The following is a 25204-nucleotide window of genomic DNA, read 5'->3' as shown; positions in this document are numbered from 1 at the left end:
TAACTGCCTAAATCACTTTAGAATTTGGTTCTGTATCTTGTGAGGGTCTATGAACTCAAAGTCCAGCTGGAAACTGTGTCCACATTAGCAAGTAGCACAGACCAATATAAGCAGATTAATAACATGAAACACTCTGTCCTGAGGATCTCGTTTTCACACATTTCAGAGGGCTTTAATTCTGGGCTAGTTCTAGTCATGTTGTGGACTGAATGCTTGCCAAAGCTCACATCCTAATCATTTTCATTCCAAAATCCAGTCTGTGTGATGATCCAAGACCTGTCCATGATATGAATGAAAGCATTATTAAACAGAAATGATCAGGAAATTTGCTTCAAAAGACAACACCTGAGCTAAAGTGTTGATGTAGGCTCACTCTATAATTCTTAGAACCAAACAACCTAAGAATTGTATAAGTAACAGGGTTTCTCTCTGTAAAGGTGGAGAATATCAGTGCCCTTGCTTGAAAAGTTAGTATTAGTAAACAGATTTGGTCATCTGAAAAGTGTGGTAAGAGTGTTTTGAAGTAGCTCACGGAAAAGCTAGACAGAAACAGTTAAAACTAACTTGATAAGGGATATATTTGATTTATGGAAGGTTAGCCAACTTAACAAAACAAAATACTTAGCACCTGTCCAACTTTGAAAATATTGCTGTATTCTGGGACTGTTTTAGTAAATATTCTGAATCTCTCTTGGCCAAGTTTATGAGTGAAAGCAATAATTTTCCATCCACTGCATTGCTCTCACTTTTTAATGAATTTTCCATATGATGAGAAAATGAAAGAAGAAATGTCTCATTTCAGTGTTACTAAGTATATAAGTAAAATGAACAGCATTTAAAATACACTTCCATGCAATAAGGTGAAAGAGAGAGTAAAATTTCAAACAACAAATATGAATGAGAGTTTCAGCTGGGTAAATATTTCAAAGATCTCCTGGAATTACTAAATACAGTAACTGTTGTGTCATTCTTTTGAATGAATTAATTTTGTCACTCTTACATTTTCCAGAAAAATATCATGGACATATGAGAGGTGCTCTGTGAATTGATATTTCTAGCCTAAATAATCTAATTTTTCTGAAATATGAAATGAACTTTCATCAATGTACATATGAAAAAAACCCCAAAAGTAAGCCAGTCCATGTGACAACTGCAGATGTACAAGATTTTCTAAGCTATCTAGATTTCCTCTCTTTTTTTCTGGTGCTTTGGTAATGCTAACATACTTAAGTGATAAACACACATGAGCATTACTCAAGAGAGGTCAGCAAAAGAATGCTGGAAAAAAAGGGAAGGTTCATTGTTACCCTAATAGCCTTTTCATGTCCTGAAATATTACATCAGAGTTAAAAGTACAGGATATAAACAACAGATATTGAAAACACCCAGATGAATAAAATAGGATCAGAGGTTAGTAACACAACATGAAAAATCTATATGGATTTTAGACCAAAAAATTACTTCTCTGTATCTGGACTTTATGTAATCATGTATGCATTTCTTTACGTATTTCCTAGGACCTGTTATGAGGTAAGTTTGTAGTATTTTGTTGACATGTTCCTGAGTGAAAATATGCCTTAATCTACATTCTTTCCCTGTCATTGTGTCTGAATCAAAACTTAGAGCCTTGATGGCTTGTAACAAATACTATGGATGACTCAAGATAGTCTTTTTTCAGTCTAGAAAATTAAGCTACTTCTAAAGATTTTCCAGATGTTACTAACAAATGAATTTGTGATATTCTAATATGTCCCTTCAGAGTCTGCTAGTCTGATGGATCAGTTGAAGGAGGTGGGCTTATAAAAGTATACTACTCTTCTTTCTGTACCGTATATGCAGAACACCCCAGCTGTCCTTTTAGTATAAGTACTACCACGCTTATAACATATTTACCTTATTAGTATAGTTTGGCAGGTAATTTACAAGGTCCAAACCTAACACTCCATATTACATATTACATTTCTGTGTCACTAAAGGCTGATATAACCTGACATACATCCTAAATGCTATCAATGGCTTCATAATGGCAATACTGTAGTGGGTTTTAGTGAAAAATCGCTATCGATGGCATGTGGAAAGTCTCTATAGAAAAATACAGTGATCCTTGACATTCTGGGCATGAATGTGAACAACTTGGTGTCTGACAAGATATTTGTTACCGTGGATGAAAAATAGTAGAGTTGAATGGATTTTCAACGTAGCTTCAGAAAGAATTTACAATGTATGTGATGGAAACATCAGTAAGGAAAAAGCCTTGCTATGAGAAAATGCTGTGAAGACATGATGAATCTAATTAATCTGTTGAGTTTATACACAACAAGAAACACGTGGCAAGATGAAGCAGTGAGCAGTAGGGTATGAACTGACATACACACAGGCCATAGTAAACCCCAGCAGTGGTAATGTCTTTTATGAATAAGCAAAGTTGAAGCTGGTAAACTGCAGAAAGCAAGGTTTGGATTCCTCAGTTTTGTGTAGATTATTGTAACCAAGAGTTTTTGAAGTCTGACAGAGTCACTGAATGCTGCTAAAGAAAAGAGCTGACAAAAAAGGTGAGGTACGGTTATGGGAGATGCATTTGTTTTACCAAAATGGTTCATTTCCTATTTCTTGTTTATTTTCTCCCCTAGCATCCAACAGTGTCGCATCCCAGAGGCTGTTCCTTCTTCAGCTGAGAGCTTCAATTCATAATAATATCACTTTCCTACAAAACCTACATTCAATAATAGCCACCTTTCACTGAGTTTTGCTGAAGTAGAAATGTTATGCTTTGTTTTTCATCTGAACATACTGGAATTAATCTGCTATTTTATTATTTTAGGAGGCAGTCAGATACCATGACAACAGGTAGCAGTGTTAGAAGCTGGACAATTATTCAGTGAAATCTTTGAGAAGTGAGTAGAGAGGTCAGACAAAGAGGTGTACACATTTTAATTGTTTTGTAAGATCTATCCATCTGCCTTTTTCTGTATTGCCTAATACAAGTATCTTCATGTCATCCTCGTTCTGAACTATACTGGTGTAATTCAGATGCTGAAAGATAAGCATAAGCCTGAACCATTCTGACTCATACACCTGCATCTTCTATCCCCAGAAACCAGGGTTAAGTTGAGTTGATGAGTCCAGGTCTCACTTTAGGTCTTACCTGAGGTAGGAAAATGAACGGGGTGCATGTCTGAGCCTGAAAACAGGGAAAGCCTTTGCAGTTTAGATGGAGGCACTACAGAGTGCCTTCAATTTCTACTGCTTTTTGCCTTCATGACAGATGAAAAAGTGATGTTTTTGTTCATGGCTGAGTCTCTATTTTATGGTGGTTGTAATTTTTCTTTCTCCTATTGTGCTTTAAAAGGACAATGAGAAAGGCTGCCTCTGCTTCTCCTGGCTGGGGCAGTTTGTGTCAGGTGGATGGTGGGGAGGGAAAGGAGGAGATTACAATGTCTGCATGCAGACTAAAAGACTCCTGACAAAGCACATGGCTTGCTTCTTGCAAAGGAGCAGATCTACAGCCAAGCCTCAGAGGTCAAGGAGAGGATACATTCCTAGAGACCCAGAGGGAGACTGTATGAAGTTTGCTGCAACCCAGGAAGGCAGTGCAAATCGCTGGACTCCAGAATATCTGGAAGGAGCGGCTCATTCTGAAAACAAATAGAAAACAGAGGGAAGATATGTTTTCAAAACTTGTATTTATCTGCATCATCCAGAAGATCTGCATTTCCTTTATTTTAAGGGGTTGTCTGTGCTCTAAGAAAACATAGAGATTAAAATTACTGTAGTGTTTTGGGGTGTGCTTGTTCTACAGATAAGATTGCTCAGTATTACCTCAAGGCTTAGATATCCTCAGAGTCACATCAAAACTTCACAGAGGCAAATGTTTATATATAGGCTTTCTGGGATGGAGGGCCTCTCTTCCTTATCTGGAAACAACTACAGAAATATTAGTAAATTATCCCTGGTGTAATTTATTTGGCCAGTCCTGCTGGTAGAAGGAGACAAAGAGCTACTATAATGAACTAGAAAATGTATGTTTATTTGTGGAAAAATAAACTTGTTGTTTAAATTCTTGAAGTTGATCTAACCAGGGATGACAACAAGTTTCTAGTTATTACAAGAGATTTAAGAGCATATTCTAACACTGTTTCTGTTTCCCTCAATTTTTGCTTGCTTTGCTATCTCTAGATAGCAAAATCAAACATTTCAGTATTTCAAGAAAGCACTGCAAAAAAAGTATATATTTGATCCCGTTTAAGACCCAATTAATTTATAAACTCTGTGCCTCAACATTACAAATTCATAGACGTGAGGACTCCCATACAGTCAGTCAAATTCTCTGCTGTCCTATATGCTCAAGCAATCCTAGTACAATCCAGGAAAATAAATGCATAAGCTATAGGACCAAACTATCAACAAAAGACATTGATCTCTGTAAACTGATCATAAAGCATTAGGCATTTTTTTTAAAACCCTCTTCCCCTTTTGTTTTGGGATAATTAGCAGTGTTACTGAACATGAATTGAAATCCAAATGCCACATGCTTTGTAGCAGCATTGCAACTTAAATCCTATCATCTGCATCATCTTTATTGAGCAAATCTGTAGCGTGCTTTGCTTTGTTAATATCTGTAATACTACACTAGCTACCTGAGATGCTAATGGATTGGTGTAAGAGAGTAATGGTTGACAATAAGCGTGGTTCTGATTGTCTGATTTGCCATATTTGATGAGACTTTGTGGAGGTATCCATCAAAGAAAGTGTGTTAATAATTTGACACTGAAGTGATGGGTTTCCAGTGATAACAGTTTGAGGTTTGTGATGTAACATGTGCAGACTTACTTTCAGAAATTACTATGCAGTTCAAAGTAGATTTTATAAACTGTTGTTTTCAGTAATATGCTATTTCATTTTATTATCATGGTGAAAAAGGCAGGCACTACCGTCATCATGGTAAGGATCTGTAAAAATAGTTTCTCATGCTAAAAAATCAGGAAAGGTCTACTTACCTGCAGATACAATGAAATGACTGTTTGTATATATATCAGTTTTTATAACACTAGGATAATTATTAAAGGACAAATATTGATATTGTTGCTGGGGATGATCCAAAGTTTGGCAGCTTGATGCTTCTGAGAATTCTTTTACTGCTGGCATCATGGTATCTCTGACTATTTTACTCACAAGCAGTAAGTTGTTTACACAGTCTAATATGCCAAAAGTTACTTAGCCAAGAGAAGTGTCAAAGTCACTATTAAGATAAAGACATCTGCCTCTGTATTAGAACAGCAGGGAAAGCAAATGCTGATATAGTTTTCAAAATAGTGAGCGTGAAAAGTAGGAGAGGCAACAGAAATGTGTTAAACAGAGTATTGGTAACTCCGTTAAAAGAAGTCCCAGAGAAAGACTTCAGGACTTCCAGAAAAGGCAGAGGATCCACACTTGAAAAAAGTAAAAGCCTTTTCTTCATATCATACTTAAGTGTTCTATAAACAAATAACACTTGATGAAACAAGTAGCAAATTTTATGACAATAGTAAATCAGCGGAGTGGCTGACAAGACAAACAATGAATCCACTCTCCAGGCAGGCCTTCATAATCTTGAGAAGGCAGCCAACATCAAAAACTTCAACAAGGAGTCCTTAGTTCTGCCCCTGGGGCAAAATAACCCCATGCATCAAATCAGGATGGGAACTGAATGACTAAACAGCGCCAACCCTAAAAAGAGCCTGGGGATTACTGTGGATGCCAAGTAGAATGAGAGCAAGCAGCATGCTCTTGATCATGAGTGAAGCAAAATGCATGCTAGGCTGCATCAGGAGGTGCAAGGGCAGCAGACAGAGGGAAATTGTAACACCCTGTACTCACCGCTGCTGAGGCCACACTGAATACTGTATTCAGGTCTGAGATTCCCAATTCAAGAGGGATATTAAGAGACTGGAGAGGGTTCGGTGGAGGGCTATGGAGACAAGCTAGACTAAAGTACATGACACATGAGGAGGGGCTGCGGGATCTGAGCTTGTTTCATCTAGTGAAGAGAAGGTCAAGGACAATCTAATAGCAGGCTGCAATCACTTGAAGCATGCTTCCTGTCAAAGAAAGCAAAGCCAATACACCTCTTGGTAAGATGATGGGTGTAGTAAGGGACAACAGCCACAGATTACACCTTGGGAGGTTCAGATTGTTGAGGAGGAAAAACTCCTCAGGGAGTGTGGTGCAGCACTGGACGTGGTTACCCATGGAGGTGGTGGAAATCTCCACCTGTGATGCTTTTCACGACTCAGCCAGCCAAAGGCAGAGCTGCCCTCACCTAGTTAAGTGACAGCCCTGCTTTGAATAAGAGGTTGGACAAGAGATCTCCAGAGGTCCATCCCAACGGATATTTCTATGATTCTATAAAATAAATTGAATAATTATTGTTCACAAAACATTTAGGAATAAATTCATTTATTACAAAATACTGGATCCGTTACTTATGTGTGTAAATCAATGCTTTTAAATTTCTAATTCTGATTGTTCTGGCTTTTTCTATTACAGCAATTCTAGAGACAGTTAGAAATGTGTCATATTATAATGATCATATAGGGCTATTACTGCTCATATAGCAAACTAAATGTGGGTAATGAGAAAGAGAAGAATGTAAATGATTCCTGAAGTCTTTCCCCATTTCCGTGCTTATTTACCCTTAGTTTTAAGGGTAGCTGTAATACTTTAATGTAATTTTGGGGTTTGTTTTGGTTTTTCTTCTAGTAATGCATTTTATTCATAATTATGAAATGTTGTCCAAAAAATTGCTAGAACAGTTTCTCAGAACCCATAACTGATAATATACTCAGTAAACTGCATTGTAACTTTGAAGAACAGGTTAGGACATGAAGTGAAGAATAATATCTTTTCTTAATTGAATCAGCAAACAGAATTCAGGGTAGTTAATTAAAATGTGGTCTGGGCAATGGCTGTTCTATTGACAAAAGAAATTGCAATACAAGCTTTACATCTTTTAAAAGAATAGGTCAGTGTCTGATTATTTTCACGTTGGCATAATTGTAGAGTGTTTCAGTTGATACTAATTCATATTTATACTAGTGCTTCGGAATTAAAAATCCATTCAAGCATTTCTAGCAACATAGTGCCTCCTAGCACGATACTTGACACTGATTTAGTTTTAGAAGTAAAAGAAGTAAATGAGCAGTACAGTTTCCTGAAATATAAATTGATATCAATTTATACTTAATTTGTAGTTAATGCAGAATATAATGGAGCAAACTTAAATTTGTCATCTCTTTGTTGAGTTCACTTTTTCACTGTAATAACTGATAAATAAAAATCACACTCAGGCACTTATTATTAATAATGCAGGGATCTGAAACAGCAGTATAGAATTGCAAGAAATTATATAACCCATTATTTAAATAGCAGCTTTCTTGAATTTCAAAATACAACTTTTTTTTTTTTTTTTTAAATTTTCTTTTCTGCAAACTGGCAAAAAAATTGATTTAGAAAAAAATTATTCTTACAGTTTGCATTCCCCTGAGTTTTGTTGATAAGCAAAGGTTGACTCGAAAATTTTATTTCATTATTTTTTTTCTGGAGAAGAGCAAAATTTGTGGTGAAGACAAGAGATACTGACCTGTGGTCAGAAACAACAATGTCTGATATATAATAGTCTTGTTTCTTCTGGTATATATGACCTTTAAGACCTTTTGTGCTCTTAGGTATGCATGTCATGAAAGCTACTTTTTTTTTTTTTTCTGCTGTCAGAGTTAGTAATTCTGTCAAAAGTTTCTTTCTGTGCATTGGGGCATATTTATAGCCAAGTTATAAAATAATTACTTATATATGCAGTACAATATCTCTATGATAACCTCCTAGTTCCAAATTTTTTAAATGAGGATGGCTATTTGATTCCTTCAGCATAGTGATAGGAAGAATATCTATTTGATAATGGTTGACTTCACAACATTTATAAAAGACTGTAAAAAAAGCCTGGTAATGTTACTTATTGTGTGAAAGGTCACAAAAGGCTTGAAGTTTCCATAATAAACTCTGTGGGCCTGCATTTAGTTCTCTACAGTATTATTTGTGTTTCATCCAGAGATCCTCCACAAGCACACGGACACCTCTGGAAGCTTCTGTCATTGATCAACACGCAGAGATAGCTGCATGGAGCTCTCCTCATAAATCAAAAGAAACATAATTGTGTTTGAGCCTGTTTGTGAATTTATAGATCCCATTTCTCAGCCCATGAATTAGCTCCATGTTCACCATGTTTGTTTAACTTCAGTGTCTCAAGTTTCAGAGAGAGGTTGTTTGTGCTAACTCAGGGAATTGTGAGCTGAATTCCATTGTACGGCATAGACATGTATTCATGTCATCCATACAAATCAGCCCTACATCCCCCTCATTTACAAACCTTGATTTTGCAATTAGATTCCTGGTATTGCATATGAAAGAGAAACCCCAAATGTGGAGAAAGCCTGTGAATTAGACAGATGAATTTTTTTGCTGTTACCTGAAGCATTGGAATAAGATCAGAAACAAATTTTCTTCATAATATAAGATCATAGGATAGTTTAGGTTATATGGGACCTCAGAAGGTCTCTAGTCAAATCTCGTACTCAAAGCAGGGTCAGCTTTGAGATTAAATCAGGTTGCTCAGTGCTTTATCCAGTCTTTTCTCAAAAACTCCAAGGAGGGAGACTGCACTGTATCTTTGGGTCAATTGCTCCATCCCTTTACTGTTATGATGGTGAAAAAGTTTTTCCTTATATCCAGTTTGAACCTCTCTTGCTTCAATTTATGCCCATTATCACTCATCCTTCCAACATTCACCATGGTGGAGCCTAACTTAATCCTCTTGATGATTTTACAGGCCCTGGAAGGCTACTATCAGGTTCCCTTGAAAGCTTTCTCTTCTTCAGGCTATACAAAACTTGGTGGTTATCTGTTGAACTGACTCAAGTTTATCAGTGTCTTTCCTGTATGGAGGTTAAGGAGGATGCAATGCTGGAACCAACATTCTAGATGAGGTCTAACAAATGTCGAACAATACTTCAAGTGCCTGAGGTCTTCACTCAATCTAAGATCTTATGCTCTCAAATAACATAATCACGTTTTTATCAGCTGTCATTAAATTAGAAATTCCTAGGTTTTGTTAGTGTGATTAGATCATATTTATAACCATGCTAAGGAGTGATGACAGAATTATATATGTAAATTACAAACTTGTACTGATATTCCTATATAATTTCCATGGGGAAAGGTAAAAAATACATCTTGGTGCCAAAATTGTGGTGCCAAAATTGTGGTCCCAATCTGCCAGTTTTCTCATTCTGCCACAATTCTTCATTCCAATGCTACCCTTAAGGCTGCACTGACTCCTTGCCCATACTAAGGTGGGAAGATGACACTGTGCTATGGTGGCAAATAATGGATCTTTTACTGAATTAGAGCTATGTACAGACTGTGATATATGGATGACTTCCCAGAAAAGATCAATTCATTTTTTTTATAGTAACATTATTTGCATGAATTAAAGATTTAATTCTATAACTCCACTACTATAATTTAATATATTTAAGACCTTTGAAAAAATACAAGAGAAATCAACAAAACTGATGGTGTATCAGGAAATACCATAAGCAAAGAGTGGCCTTGGTAGTAACTCTTTTAGAAATATAATTTGGTGGTCTTCTACAGTGTTGCCACAGAGATAAAGGACTGACACTTCTACAAAGCAAAGAAAGCATCAAATTGGTCTTAGAAAGTCAACACTTTGAAAAGTAGTCTTTGTAGTGATATGAGTAGAATTACTAAGTGTTTAAATCTTTCTCCAGTGGAAATTCAACGGCAAACAAGAAGTAAAAATGTTAATGGTACAGGTTCATTCCACTCTACAAATGAAGTGAAAGATATAATAGGAAGATTAGATTTGTTGAAAGATGTCATCCATATTTTCCACAAAATGAGAACTAATCTTTATTCTTTTAATTTTCCTATTGTAGTTTTGTTCCTGATTTTCCTTAGCCAGTTTTCAGTTATCTTCTTCTTAAACCTTTATATATGCAGCTATATTAAATATTCTCTGTGGTGTAATAGAAAACTATTGAGTTTATTAACAAGTGAGAGTTAGAAATAAAGACAATTCCACTAGCAACAAAAAGATGTGAGAAGAATGAAGTCCAACAAAAAAATCCCAATTCTCTTCACATTTGAAACAGTGGAACAAATAAATAAAACTGGTAGGTTAAACAATACAGTAAAGTTGAAAACTACCATATTGGAATGACCACAGGGATTTCTACACAGGCTGTATACTTAATCCTACTGAAGAACAACGGAGTGAAGTAATATGGACATTAAACCACTTTTTTTTTTTTTTTTTTTTTAAAATATCCTGTCTTGCACTGTAATGAAGCTGTAATACAACACACATTAGATTTTCTTCAGATCCAGTTTTTGTTTCAGTAAGAGATTTTCCTGTCTGAAGTAAATTAAAAGCAGGGATGCCTGCAATTCTCCAACTCAAGTCTGCAAGATTTGCCTTCAGCATCTTCTAAATAATCAGCTTGTTTCAGAGTTCTGCTAAGTCATGCATACTATACAGTCCAGTGACCTAAAGCTGCTGGTGCAGGCATTTCACAGATTAGCACAGTGCTCTGAAAGCTGACCCTCATCCCTCAGCTCAGAATATCAGACTGATGAACGGGTAAAAGATGCTGGATTTTACCCTCAGTTCTGAGGAGTTTTGGTGGCTAGAAAGACAGCATGAATTCCTACTCCACCATCCTGTTTCAAGACCCTTTGGAAACCAAAAGAGGTACTGGCAGTACTAGTTGGCTGTTGCGGGTATGCAGTGGTCTGAACGACGAAGTCTAGGATAAAGGAGCTGCCTGAGTGCGTAGGCCCTGTGAGACTTTTTCATATCTACCATAGGGATCAGCCACAGTATGGGAAGAAGGTTCCTGATTTGTGATTTAGCTGCTGAGTTGTGGATTTAAATGATTTATTTCCAGTTGAGTTCATTGTTTCCAAGATAACTCTTCTTTACTCATAAAGGAGATTACAAGATTTCATTGTTTCTGCTACAGATGAATTGGATAGATAACCTTGATGGTTAGGTCATCAGGATGTTCCAGCTGATGAGCACTTGTGGGAGCCAAGAACAACCAGCTGTACATATTATGCCTGAAGGACTGTGGAGAAAGAGGAGAAAATGGCTCACACCTTACTAACAGGAGTTGATTTCTGAAGGATACTGATACGGTGGAAGACAAGTTCTGTGATAATATGATAAACAATATATTTGGAAACCAAAAGTGCTGGTGAAGGTGGCTATCCAGAAAAGTCAAACACCTTGGGTATTTGAGAGAGCTCAGCAAATTGGAATGGCCAAAGAATTCCCAGGCAATGGATGCACTAAGAGATACAAACCCTAGTCTCACTAACCAATGAGTTACTTGGTTACACTGTCACTTCCATGTAAACTGAACCCTGTATTGCCAGGGACATGTGTGCTCTCATCCTCTTTTCTGTTGGGAGATGCTTGTTCTAGTGTGTTTCTTGTGTCAGTGAGTCAAATGAAGGAACTAATTTGACTGAAATATAATTAAGAAAGATTTTCTCTTAACCAGGTCAGTTCTTCAGTTTGTCTCACTGTGTAGCCACATTTTACTGGTGTAAAGGAGGTGAAAATAAGAAACTGGGATGCAAAAAAGAGTGGGATTATAGCACCTTCTTGCAAATTCTTTTGGAAAACGGGAAAAATTATATATTTGTTATTGTTGCACAGTTCAGGTGAACCTAACCCATGGGCATGGAAAGAAACCCAAAGAGAGGCATAGTTTCTGGTCACTGTCATAGAGGACCTTGATTTGGTTATTTAGGTCTGGCCTACATATTAGATTTTTCAGTACTAAGTGACTTAAATACAGATGATGGAAGATGACAGAAGAGCTTTTTGTTGCTGATCAGTGTCATGGTAGTTGATAAAACTGGGATTTTTCCTTATCCTTATTCCTTTTCCATATCTTGGCTTGAATTCTCAGTGAGCCCTGAAGTAAAAAAAAAATAAAAAAAAAAATCACAACAACAAATCACACCCTCCCTCAACCCCAACACTTACAAAGGGAAATTGTAAACTCTAAGTACAGAGTGAATCTGCATTTCCCTACTAGCAGGTTGAACCTTGATTATAGTCATCAGTGACAACATCTAATGAAGTCCACTAGGATTTGGATTTAACAAAATATAGAGATGCCTGAATCAGTTACTTATGTGTAGATGGTTTCATGAGAGCTAGGTGTCTGATCAATGGAGAGCTTACCAATACAGTTAGTGGAGCTACTCATCAGTTATTCATTTGGTCAGATGTAAGTATAGATTAAAGGGTGAACTGACAGTTCTCTAAATTCTATCGACTATAATGACATTATTTATAGTGGCAGTTTATATATGTAGCACATAAAACCTGATTTTTTATCCCAAAAGATGAATAAAGATTAAAGATGCCTTCACTACAATTGTACCATCTAATATTGGGAACGCTTTATTCTCCTATGTAAATGCTTCATTTTATAAAAGCTTCTAAACCAAGACCACAATTTCTCCATGATAAAATATTCTGCTACTTGCCACTCTGGCACTGAGGTTTTACAACTTAGAGCTCAGAGGGCTTCAGCAGAATGTAAACCTTTTGGCATTGCTGAGTGTCCATAATTGTATGTGTATCCATGGTAACTACAGGAGAGAAAGTATGGCTGTAATCCTTCTTAAGTAATACAATGTTGTGTTTTTCTTGGTAGACAAAGAGATGCTAGCTCGTCATAAGCATATTAAACAGCCTGTGAATATCAAAGTTGCATATACACTCCTTACCAGCAAAATGGAAATTGCTTTAGTAAAACTGTAGTGTGGGGTAGCACTTCAGGAATATAAATACAAGATTTCTGCAGCTTCTGTTTTGAATAAAAGTAGGCAAAGTAACTTCAGATCAATCATTCTAGTTAAATCACTTTTAATCTTACAGTCAAAACTAATCATGCCAATCTTGCTCTTACCAGAAAAAAGGTTAAAGTATTCTGACTAACCAAAATGGAATTTACACCCTTTTAATGCGTTATATTCCTGTGAGATAGCCTAAACATGCTCATATAAATGTTTTCCTATGGTGAAATGATTCAAGAATCAACATGGCATTGACTGTACTGTTATATTTTTAAGTAGCATCTTTTCCTTGTTTTCTTATTTTACTAATTATTTTTGGCTAGCAAAAATGCCGGATATTTTAGACACAGTTATGACTGTTATTTAAAACCCAGAAATATCTGGACACCATTTTTGTTTTATACTTTCCAGCTTTCATCTTGTGCATCTTGGTAAAGCCTGCAGGAACTTTAAGACTGTTCTCTTATTGACAAGAAACAGCAGAAGTTGCACACTTCTGCAAGTAAAATCAAACACAAAGCACACTTTAACACTGGTGCTTAAATAAAACAAGTTTGTATGCCTACTCTCTCTAGCATTCAGGAACTATAGAGGTATGCATGTGGATAGGAAATAGGTGTACCTGAAGAGACAAAAACTGAAAAACAAAAGAGAAAAAAAAAGTCCGATTTTATATACAAGCAAAATGGTTTCTAAATGGAAGGATTTTTTTTTCCAATTTTCCATGAGCTTTCAGCTGCTCTCTAATGGGACATAGAAACTGAAGAAGGAATGCAAGCATAGGTTCTGATCCCACAGCATTTTTTTCTCCAAATCCTGGCCCACAGAAATTTGGCATCTGTGGTTTTCCAGCCATGAAAGTAATCCATTGAGTGGAAATCTGTTTGGTTGTGGGTTTTTTTTGTTTTGTTTGTTTGTTTGTTTGTTTGTTTTTCTGGGTTTTTTTTCTTCCCATCTATGAGATACGTTTGATGTTTTGATGTTCTTCACAATGTCAGATATTGATTACGCTTAGTACAGTTTCTATTTAAAGAAATAAGACTGGGAGTCCTCAAGTTAGTATTTTCTGACATTACTTGGTATGTTTTTCTGTTTTCCCCCTCCTTCAGCCATGAGGTGGGGGTGTGAAGAGAGGAGAGAGGAGATAGTTAAATACATTTACAGATACTGCATTTTATACAGTTATTTCATTATGAATCCAACAAAGATAAGAATGAGGCTGTAGGTCCTGAATATTTTAATCCTGAGAAATCTGTCATGGTAGAGCCCTCATTGTAAACAGGGAAAGGTCCACGGTATGAATGGTAAGGAAGAAAACCTCCTTTTTGGACCAAGATCAGAGAACAAAAATAATAATTATAATCCAGTTTCCCTGTAAGTATCTGCCGTCTTTGGTTTTTAAAACTAATACGCTTCAAGGTATCTCATTCCCCCACTGGTAGGAAAATAAAAGATCTAGACACAGTTGTATTCCATTGACTACATATCTGATGTTGAAGTATATGGTAACCTCAAGAAATTGAAGTAATAGAGCTCTCGAAGAAGGATAAACTGACTACACAGAATTGTAGAACTGGAAAGCCTCTGGGATACTCAGTACAAAGCATCATGCACTCTTATTCCAAGGGAAGAATCAGCTATAACTTTTGTGATTTTCAGTATTTGTTTGTCTACTTTGTACTCAGAAACCTCAGATGACTTCCCAAGTTAACGACTTCCAATGATTCACTTTCTTTTATCATTTAGTGAATTTTTTTTATAATAGCTGTGCCAAATTATGCAGTTTGCATGTATTGTCCTGTTCGTGGATACATTCATAACATGCAGTCACGGAACTAGAATGATCTAGTCTGGTGATGTGCCTTTTGGCAGTAATTTTTCTTCGAAAGGAAAAGGCTAGTCTGATATATTAAATAATTCTGTGCTGAATCCAGAGCTAATTGTTTTGTTCTCATTTTAAGAGTTGTCCTGGAAGTCTCACAGTATGTTTCAGTATGTGAAGTTAGCTGGTTCAATAACTGTGATGATAAACAACAAAACCTACCAAAATTTAAAGCTACTTAGTAATAAATAAGCAAGCCTTGAGCACTTTTAAGAGTGCTCTGAGCATTATACTTTAAAACTTGTGAGACCTTTAGTTCATCTAGAGGGCTGCAGGGGCCGGAAAGATCACCCACTTCTGGTGTAAGTAGACTCAATTCTCTAAGGAACTTGTGGATCTGGAATTCTGTGCACAGGAGGGAGTGGGCTGGATGTAATTCAAATATCATCCTACAATAAACACTCAAAGAACTGGTATAAAAGTGCCCTTGAAGTCTCTTTGCTCTTGCTCTTAGTGGAATCTGGCTCCTGGAACAGAAATAAATTATGGAAAAAATTGCATTAACATAGGATAGAGGAAGAGGCCTTGGAAATAAAGGGCATGTCCACGTCTAGATGGCTCAACTTGCTACAGAATTCCCATCATCTGTCCAGATATACAGGAATTGTGGTTATGGGTGCTGAATCCATCTGTGTTGAAACTTGCAATAGATTCCATTTTGTCAGGAGAATAATCAATGGAAATTCCATTCAGACATCCCAGTTTATTCATCTCTTGGCTTTTGTTGTTGATTTACCATGATGGGGGGAAAGGAATGATAAGTTTCCAGTTAAAGTGCCACGAAGCACAAACTGGTTGTTTGGTAACCCCCTACTGGTGGACAATAGTGTGTCACTTAAGCTATATACTTGTGATGGCCTGGGAGTTCCATCTGAAAAGTAAAAATATGCTGTCCACCATATTAGAGATCTGTGGAAGTACTTAAGTGACATTCTTCACAATTTCAAAAGAAGACTCTATGAAAGACTTTCTTCATGGTTCACTGAAAACTTTTGAACTGAACTTCCTTCACTGATCAGCCACCATAGCATTTGTTAACCTTAAAGGCATGGCACAAAGCCCTTGTTTTCCCTTATTTGAAAGGTGGTGGGGAAAATAATTTAAAATAAATATTAAACATTATTTCTTAATTGGGTCACTGTATTATGCATAATTTTTCACAGACAATTTAAATAATTTTAGTGATGTAAGTATATGTACTGTGCTACAGAGGATTCATGATTTAACTGTAATAATAAGATTTTTATTTGGGGTTTTTCCTCTGAAGACAGCTAAGAAAAATCTCAGAGCTTTCCAAAACCACTCTTTCCAAAGAAACCACAATGTTACAGAGCCCTTTCATCATCCAGCATACGGTACTGTAGAACACAAAAATATACACTGTACTACTTTAAATTAATTCATGTTTGCAGGAGACACAGTCTGTGTGAGTATGTGCAATTATGAAATGTAACTTTTTTTTCCTCTTGACTTTTTTAGCTGCCTCACCCTTTTTATTTGAACACATACATATGGTGTGTGAGAGTGAGCAAGCTCTCTGTAAATGTTTGGAAGGAGCATCTGTCAGACAATAAAACTTACAAGAAAACATGCTTCTCATTTAAAGTGTATTCACTAGAACTATTTCAGTGTTGGAATCAGTTCATTTGTATAGCTTGGAGGCATTAATAAGAGCAGAGAGCTGTAAAGGCACCAGAAAACTCGAACTGTTACTAAGAATCCAAGGTATTTTTTAAAAGCATTTCGTCTATTCGGCATCACAGTCTTCTGATAGGAACCTGAATCAGTTGACAGACAGGAAACCTCTGATAGTCCATCCAAAAGATTGCAAACAAGAAGATGGCATGATTTTGCAAACCTGGAAAGTCTAAAGATTACAATAATTGTTGGACCAAAGGGACCCTCTTCAGGCATAAATAGCAAGACTCCTACTGTCTTCTCTTGCAGACCAACTCAGCTGCCAGCAAAAGCAGGTGCTCTCCCCCTACCAGTGCTCCAGAGGAAATATTTAGTGAGTATTCACAGCTCTTTTTACAGATTAATATATTATTAGTGTTTTAGTTATATTTGTATAGTTTTCTCAAAGGACAAAAGCATTTAAAAATAAGTTTTTAAGGCTGTTATTTTAAACAATTGCTGGAGTTCAACAGTCTGATGCAATTACATATTAATTTGAAAACAAAATTTGCAAAACCTATGACAGCAACTTTTAAAAAATATGGGTTTTAACAACTATGTAGCTTAAACAATCTGAAGTAATTACAATGTATTTTTTAATGCACAAGTTATGACAGCAAAGTAATTTATATAAATATGAAATATATTTGACTTTAAATGTTATGCCATAAAACAGCTTTTGTAGAATACAAATTTAAAATAAATCATTTCTTTTGGCAAAGTAACCTGCAATTTAATCTTTAGAAGAATAAATATACCACTAATGTTTTCCACAGAAACAGTTGCTACTCTAATTAATTCAAGATGTGACTCTAATAAGATTGCAAAAGAAAATTAGAAACAGATTCTTCTCAGAGGTAGTACTATGGACAAGGTTAAGTTTTATTTTCATTAGAAACACTTGTACCAGGTAGAGTTACAAATTTGTAGTATATAGCATGGAAATATCAAATATGAAAGCATTATAATAATGTTTTTAGAAGCATAACAATTTTTAGTGTTTCAGATGTATGCTTTCTTTTTGGTTATAACTTATGGTATGTTACATTTTATTAGGTAACTGTTATTCGATTTGGAGTTTAGGGTGACTAATATGGCTAACATACTTTTTTTCTTTTTGTGTGGAAGGGAATGGAAAACCTGATGTTTGTCTACTGCTCCTGTAAAGTTATCTGGACCTTACTTATAACAATACTAGGTTATGCCAGCAGCCTGCCTGTGGGGGATGATTCTATTTGCACAGCAGAAGAACTTGCTAAGTACAGCATAATCTTCACAGGGAAATGGAGTCAGACTGCTTTCCCCAAACAGTATCCACTTTATAGGCCCCCAGCACAGTGGTCATCAATGCTAGGTAAGTGAAGTATGTACAGTTTTAAGAACAGAGATCTCTTGATCTTTTTTTTTTTTTCTTAATAGTCAATTTTAGGATAATTAACGAAAAAGGAAAAAAAATAGCCAAAGTTATTAAGTATGAAATGCAGAAATGGAAGTATCCGCAATGCTTTCAAAAATCTACAACTGTTTTCAATTGGCTTCTGTTTTCAATTGGCTGCAGCTGAAACAAACAGTGATAAGCCAAATGTTTTAGTGTTCACTCATTTTTATACACATTTTTTTTTAACCTCAGAAATAAATTGAAGAAATAGGGACAATCTAAACCAGACTTTTATGTCATGCCATGTATTCACTCAAATAGGTGTTACTCATAGTTCTGACTACAGCATGTGGAAAAAAAATGAATATGCCAGCAATGGTGTACGTGATTTTGCTGAAAAGGGTGAAGCATGGGTACTAATGAAAGAAATAGAAGAAGCTGGAGAGAAAATTCAGAGTGTACATGGAATCTTCTCTGCTCCTGCCATTTCCAGTGGTACAGGACAAACTTCCACTGAATTAGAAGTGCATTCAAGACATCCCTTAGTAAGTAAATGTACATATTTTAAAAGTTTATTTTATGTCACTAGCACCCAAAATTAAATATTTGAGTTCTCACTTGTAGGAACAATATAATGCAAAGAGTTACTACAAAGCATGTCACATTGCAGGGAGCACTGTATAGGTTCTATAAAGTAGAAGAGCATAACGACATTTCTTTCAAAGATTTTAAGTTAAAATTACTATAAGGAGGACTGAAACATTTCAAAACAAGTGATACAATCCTCATGGATCATTTTGTTTCATTAGGTTTCATTTGTTGTACGAATTGTTCCAAGCCCTGACTGGTTTGTGGGTATTGACAGCCTCAGTCTCTGTGAAGGAGACCACTGGATGGAAGAAGTATCAGTAGATCTATTTCCGTATGATGCTGGAACTGACAGTGGTTTCACATTTTCTTCCCCAAACTTTGCCACTATTCCACAGGACACAGTTACAGAGGTAGGTGTATATACATAGTTTAGCACTTTGTACCTATATATTTTGAGTCCTTTAAAAGATAATTATCTTATGACTACACTATAGGCTCTTGTGAAACTGATTTCAGTTACCTGAGAGTGCTGATGCTCTCTAAATATGGATTTATTACATAAGGTGATAACCCTACTGCTTTTGTTTATTTTCTATATCTTCCAAATTTATTAGATAAATATAGATGGTTCATGAAAATTTGGCTCTACATTTAAAGTATTTTCTGTAAAAGTTGACTATTTTTAGATGATTTTTAATAATTCTTTGAACACTAGGAAAATAAAAATATTCACAAAAGTCCTGGAATTAGTAAATATAGATCTGAACAGGAAAATTCTTAGTAGTGAATACAGATGTAGGGAGGATTTTTCAGTTAAAAGCATTGCTGAAACCTGAAACTGTTACCTTTGAGGGAAAAGACCTAAGGGAAAGCAGAGAACTTCATGCCTACTATGGTGACCCCACTTTCAGTCTCTTTTGCTCACTTGATACTCTATATGCCTCATACTTTGCTTTTGAAATTTAAGGGTGGTGGGGAACAGAGGACTATGTCTCAAATGTTTTGAATACTATAAGAATTCACTTAATCCTTTCTTTAATATCAGATTTTCTAGAGCCAAGGAACAGAGAAGCTGAAAGACAATATATTTGGCCTCCACTATTCATATGACGGTTGCTGTAGTATACATAATATTATTACTTAATACTCTTGTATTCTTCCTTGTAATAACAACCACTTCTTTCCATCAAACCATTCCATACATTATTGTGTTTTCAGTACCTCCCAGCACAGTACTCTATCCAAAGGTTGGTACAATTCATTGTGCCCAGTCTCATTATGCATAAAAATTCTGGGATTACTAGCAATAGTTGTGTGAACTGAGGTTCATAGAAACTGATTACATGCATTTTACTTGCCAAAAAGGTATTAGCATGATTGTGTAAACATGATTTTACAGTTATCTTCTTACTAATATGATGTAGTTTCTTTAAGGTTCCCCTTTTTATTTCACAGATCACTTGTTCCTCTCCAAGTCACCCAGCAAACTCATTTTATTATCCCAAACTCAAAATTTTGCCACCTATTGCTCAAGTGACAATGGTGAAAATAAAGAAAAACCAGCTGGGTCTTCCTGCACCTTATCTTAATCTTCCGGCTAAAAGCAATGAAATAATAGACACGGTCTCAGGTAAGTGAGTAGTACTTTGATACGCTCAATTCTGTTATTTCCATTCACTCAGAAAATATGCGGAAATCTGGCAGGTGATGTGGATGAAATAGGTGATTAGGCAGAATATTCTCCTATCTACATAGAAATAGCTTCCAGACTCACACATGGGAAATAAAACAAGTCAGTTGACATAAAAGAGAATACCAGAAAGAATAAGGAAGGGATTGCATATTTGAGCTATGGTTCAAAAATTCTGGTGATACAGTAAGGGCTACTCAAGCCTTAGTATCAGCAATAATCCATGAAGTTTATGAGAAATAAATAATACTTGTTCAGAATAGCGTTCTCAGATTCTTTGTAAGTTTGAAGTAAGTATTAATGATGATGGAGCAAAAGAACTATTGTGGGTCACTTTCTGGGTCAGAGGGCTTGATAGTTATGTGCAGTAAGAACTAATATAATTCAATTGATTTGGACATATTTGTGATAGAAACATACATCCTGACAACAAAAATAATGTTCTCTCTCATTTTTACTTTCTTAAATATATTATCTAATAACGTTACTTAGGTAGGAATACATGCAAACTACTCACTCAAGTCAGACTTAAGGGTAATTTTCAAATCTCAAATTAACAAATACATAATTAACATAATATTTGCTCTAAGGGAAAGATAGCAGTTGGACAGTGTCCACTGAGATTTTCTCTTTACACTTTTCTGGTGGATTTTTACAAAGTGTAAGAGGAAGGGCTAAGAATAAGAAGACTGACATCCTAAATACTATTTGAGAGACAGCAATAGGCTAAATCCTGAATGTACTCCTATAAGAGATCCTATGTTCCATGAACTTCTCCAGAATGTCTGAAGATTGTGTGCCTCTAGCTCTGTGCTGGTCACCTCAAAATCACCAGAATAAAGCTTATTCCCTACACAGCTAATAATGCACGATTTATAATTTATTTCTCTATCAACAAGACATATTCAGTCAGTGCAACATCTCATTTTCAGTCATATTCCTTTCCCACAAACATTTGAAAGGAACATTTGTCCCTCTTTAGGATATATATTTAAAACAATGCATTTAAAGTATGGTATTTAAAACAACATTTTTTTCATATATCCCCTCTTTATTGTATATTAACAGTAAATAAGTCCATTGAAAAACATATTCCAGAATCAAAAGGATAGATTTAATTACCAGAGATCAAACTGTGTCCCTCATTCACTCTAGAAACATGGGAATGAATCATCAAAACAGAAGTGGTGAGTTCCACTGTAATACCAGAAATTTATACCAGTGGTCACACACTTAATACAGCGTTTAAAGCTGGTTTTGTGCACACCTATTTTACCCACAAATGCTGTAATACACATTTGTGAGACAATTTCCTGTGACAAGCAATATCTTTATTTAACCTGCTAAGGAATGGAGATATTTTATAAAGATATTTTCTGTGGAAGTATACATTATGAAAAGTACTTGAGTTTCTGACTTCTTTTCTTGCACTAAATTAAAACTATAATGAAAACCCTTTTAGTATTAAAAAGCTTCTAGTGGCAGAATATCATTATTGGCAAGGGGAACTATAGTGTACATACCAAACAAGAGCAGGATGATTTAATGATAAAAGAATGGGACTTTATTTTTTAAGCAAATTAGAACAAAAGTTAGATGGGATTTGATATGAGCAGCTATAGAAACAGTATCTATCTGCAGTGAAATATAAATATACCCAAATAAACCAGAGAAAACCTTTCATCCTGATCTTTTTACTAATGAAAGGCAAATGAGTTATAAAATTGACAGTAAATGTTTTGTAACACAATCTCTTGAAAGGAATTCTTTTAAGCATAGTTTTCTTTGATATGAGTTCTATATTTTCAATTCAATAGATAATATGCTGAATTAGTGATATAATACTTCAGACAGTCTCTAGACTGAAGTAGTAATAATAATAATAATACCACCAGTGTCGATGAGTTTAGGAGCTGAAAACAGACATTTTTATTTATGAGGCAACATATGGATTTTATTAATATCACGTGTATTTTTTATAAGAAAGGGTACTATTTGATCACCAGTCCTTAATGCTTTGCCAACTATGTATTTGCCTTAAGCAGAAATTTATGTAAAGTTACCTTTTTATTGTGTCTATTGCAGAAACACCACTGGACTGTGAGGTTTCACAATGGTCTTCCTGGGGTCTTTGTAGAGGTATTTGCAGAAAAACAGGGACCAAGATCAGAACTCGTTTTGTACTTCTTCAGCCTGCCAATAATGGAATGCCTTGTCCAAATCTGGATGAAGAAACAGGATGTGAACCAGAGAACTGTGTCTGAAATAAAGAAAATATAATAATTTAGATAATTTAAAAGTAGGATTAGTTTAACAAAATCTAAACTACATGTCAGTCAATTTTCCTTATAATTCAGGTATGCTGCACTATTTTGCCGAAAAGGTATTAGACTGGTTTTAAAAGTTGTTGTTTAATATCAAGATTTTGGGGGGTTAAATTCCTAAGGTTTAGTATGACAACAGTACTTGATCATTTACAGACCAAAAAACCCCAAATAAATCCTTGCTATAAATATACTGTAAATTCTTGGAGTACCCTCTAGTGGCAGAAAAGAAGACATTTGAAAAGATTACACTGCACATATGTAAAAATTTCAGCCACAAAATCTAAACTAATAACGTTATTAGATACTGTAATTTGTTGATCTACAGCTATTTATACCTAGAAATTAATTTTTTCTCTAAATTATGTTTTAATAATTTATTGGCATTTTTGTCGTCTTTCTAAAGATGTTTAACATGCGTTTCTTCACAAACTACTCACATAAATCAGAGTGACCAGATATTTGCAGTGTGGTTAAGACAATAGTATAACTGAGTAAACTTGTCTTGAGACATGAATAGATGAAAATTCTTCTTTTTTTCTCAAAAGTGAGAAGAACATCTGTCATGAGGACACTCGGCCAACAAAATTACTAGAAAAAAATCAGAAGTGTGGATACAAGTAGAATACTTCTGAATTTAATTAAAAGTATTTGCTGAGATTTAAAACATGACTGGTAGTTAGCTGGTGTGTGTCCCTCATGAGACAACTATCTCGAAGTTAACACTTGATCATAACATAAATTATATCATTGTCTTTATATATGCAGTAAATGTGTCTGTTTCTTTAAATGTCCTTGCTGCTATTTGTGTCATCCTGACCATTTTATAGAGAAAATTTACTAATGTTTTAATATAGGCATATATTGAATATATATTTAAATATTCTCTGAGGATGGGAATAATTTCAATCTAAATTTGAAGTATACACAGATATAACAAAACACAGTATATCAGAAACTGGTCCTGACTGCAAGTTTTAACGGTCAAATAACCATTATAAAGCAAAAGTAACATATGGCTTATAAAGTGCAGTGGCTACTAACTAGGAAAAGAATATTGGAACAACACTGTTCAACAGAATATGTTTAGAGTCTGCCTACAGAATTTTTATAGTGCACTGCAATTTTATAAATATACAGCATAGATATTGAACAGGAGAGTTGATCTGAATATAATAGGTTCTTTCTGGAATATGCCAAATATCAGAAAAATTATTATGTACTTAAAGGAGCACACTGCATTCTCTGTAGGGCTGAAACATTTAAAAAGTTCTCTATATTTTTTTCCAGGAGATAAATCTTGCAAAGACCCAAAGAAATGTGAAACTTTATGACTAGACTAAGTTGGTCCTGCAAATGCTGATAAATGCAGTTGTTAGATCTAAGTACAGGAATTTCTACATCTTATACAGATTCCCACTGTTGCTTGTTTTTTAAAATTGTTTCACTTTTTTTATTATTTTTTTTTCCCCCAGGTTCCCCTGTTTCCATTCTATAATTGAAATTATTACACTATAATTTTCATATTTTGTGTTTAGTTAATTTCTCCACCTTTCCAATTTTTTTCTTTCTTATTTTTATATTAATTTTGACCCATTCTATGTTTTATTTTCTTTTAAACTTATTTGCTATATAATTACACAGTTATCATCATCTCAGAAAACATAAGCATATATTGAATATTATATTTAAATATTCTCTGAGGATGGGAATAATTTCAAATTGATTAACCCATAAGTGATAAATTAAACTCAATAAAGGCCTTAGACAGAAATCAGGTGCAAGTCTAAATTATGACTTAGGGAAAACAAAACCACAAGCCACAAGATATCCTTGGAGAAAACTTCCTGGAGTTCTCTAAACACTAGTATTGTTTCTTCGCATGTCCAGATCGGCTAAAGGGCTAGGTCCATCTATAATTGTATACATGACCCGGATCTAGGATTTCCGTCCTACAAGATATGATTTGATAGTGGAGCAGTTCCAGTGTTTACTCAGACTCCTGAAAGCAAAAGTTTCCCAAAGGACAGTGTGGGAGAAGGGATTGAGAGGAGGGGGTGGAGTAAAAATGGAAGTGAATATGTAAAAGGCCAACACACTTCAGGAAACTCCAGTTAGTGATAAATAACTTAGCTATTTTAAGTTTGCATAGATTAATATTCACTGGAGGTTCCTTCAGGCAGAAGTTTCCTAACCAGTCAGTTACATAGATCAGGGTTTTTTTGTAAGCAGTGACTTCAGGAGACTCTGGTAAATACGCCATTCTTGAAGGATGCCCTTGTGGCTGCATAATATTTGGCTGTGCATGCAGTTCCAGGTATTTACTTTGCAAACACCAGGAATGGAGACATTTCTTGGCAAGACTGTGGATACAATGAGTTCTAGTGAAGCACATTCTAATGATGGAGTACACTTCTCATCTCTTTATTAAACTGATTAGTGAGGAACCTGTTCCCTATGTGGATATGGCTAGGCCTTTGTAGATTTTAATTTCAACAAAGGATTGGAATTTTCCTAAAAATTTTAGGACAGTGAAGAAACACAGAGAAGCTCTCCCTTCCTTTTCCCTTACATCCAGTGTTACAGATGGCTTGCAGCCAAGGTACTGTGGTCCTAAATACATGAGATTTAGGGAAGGAAATAGGTAAATTAATTTCTGGGTTAAAGTAATCTCAGAAAACACTTTGGGAGGAAACTTGAAATGGTTTCATAAAGATGATTTTTTTTTA

General features: G+C 35.3%; 1 protein-coding gene across 1 annotated transcript; it reads left to right on the top strand.

The window, feature by feature from the left end:
- Nucleotides 1–16626: 16626 nt before the first annotated feature.
- On the top strand, nucleotides 16627–22987 carry SPON2 (spondin 2). Its single transcript, XM_026847267.1, has 6 exons — nucleotides 16627–16826; nucleotides 17621–17846; nucleotides 18192–18415; nucleotides 18680–18871; nucleotides 19917–20091; nucleotides 22237–22987. Exons 2-6 carry the CDS (start codon nucleotides 17624–17626, stop codon nucleotides 22413–22415), a joined length of 993 nt encoding a protein of 330 aa, XP_026703068.1. The 5' UTR covers nucleotides 16627–16826; nucleotides 17621–17623; the 3' UTR covers nucleotides 22416–22987.
- Nucleotides 22988–25204: the final 2217 nt, after the last annotated feature.

This window comes from Athene cunicularia (assembly GCF_003259725.1).
Source record: "Athene cunicularia isolate RWA chromosome 4 unlocalized genomic scaffold, athCun1 chr4_part1, whole genome shotgun sequence".
Taxonomy (NCBI): Eukaryota; Metazoa; Chordata; class Aves; order Strigiformes; family Strigidae; genus Athene; species Athene cunicularia.
This window is presented reverse-complemented; position numbering and strand designations above follow the sequence as displayed.

Coding starts and splice junctions, on each gene's coding strand:
- SPON2 (XM_026847267.1), top strand. CDS start 17,624: ATGGAAAACCTGATGTTTGTCTACTGCTCCTGTAAAGTTATCTGGACC. Junction 18,872..19,916: donor CACAGGACACAGTTACAGAG/GTAGGTGTATAT, acceptor TTTATTTCACAG/ATCACTTGTTCCTCTCCAAG. Junction 20,092..22,236: donor AATAATAGACACGGTCTCAG/GTAAGTGAGTAG, acceptor TGTCTATTGCAG/AAACACCACTGGACTGTGAG.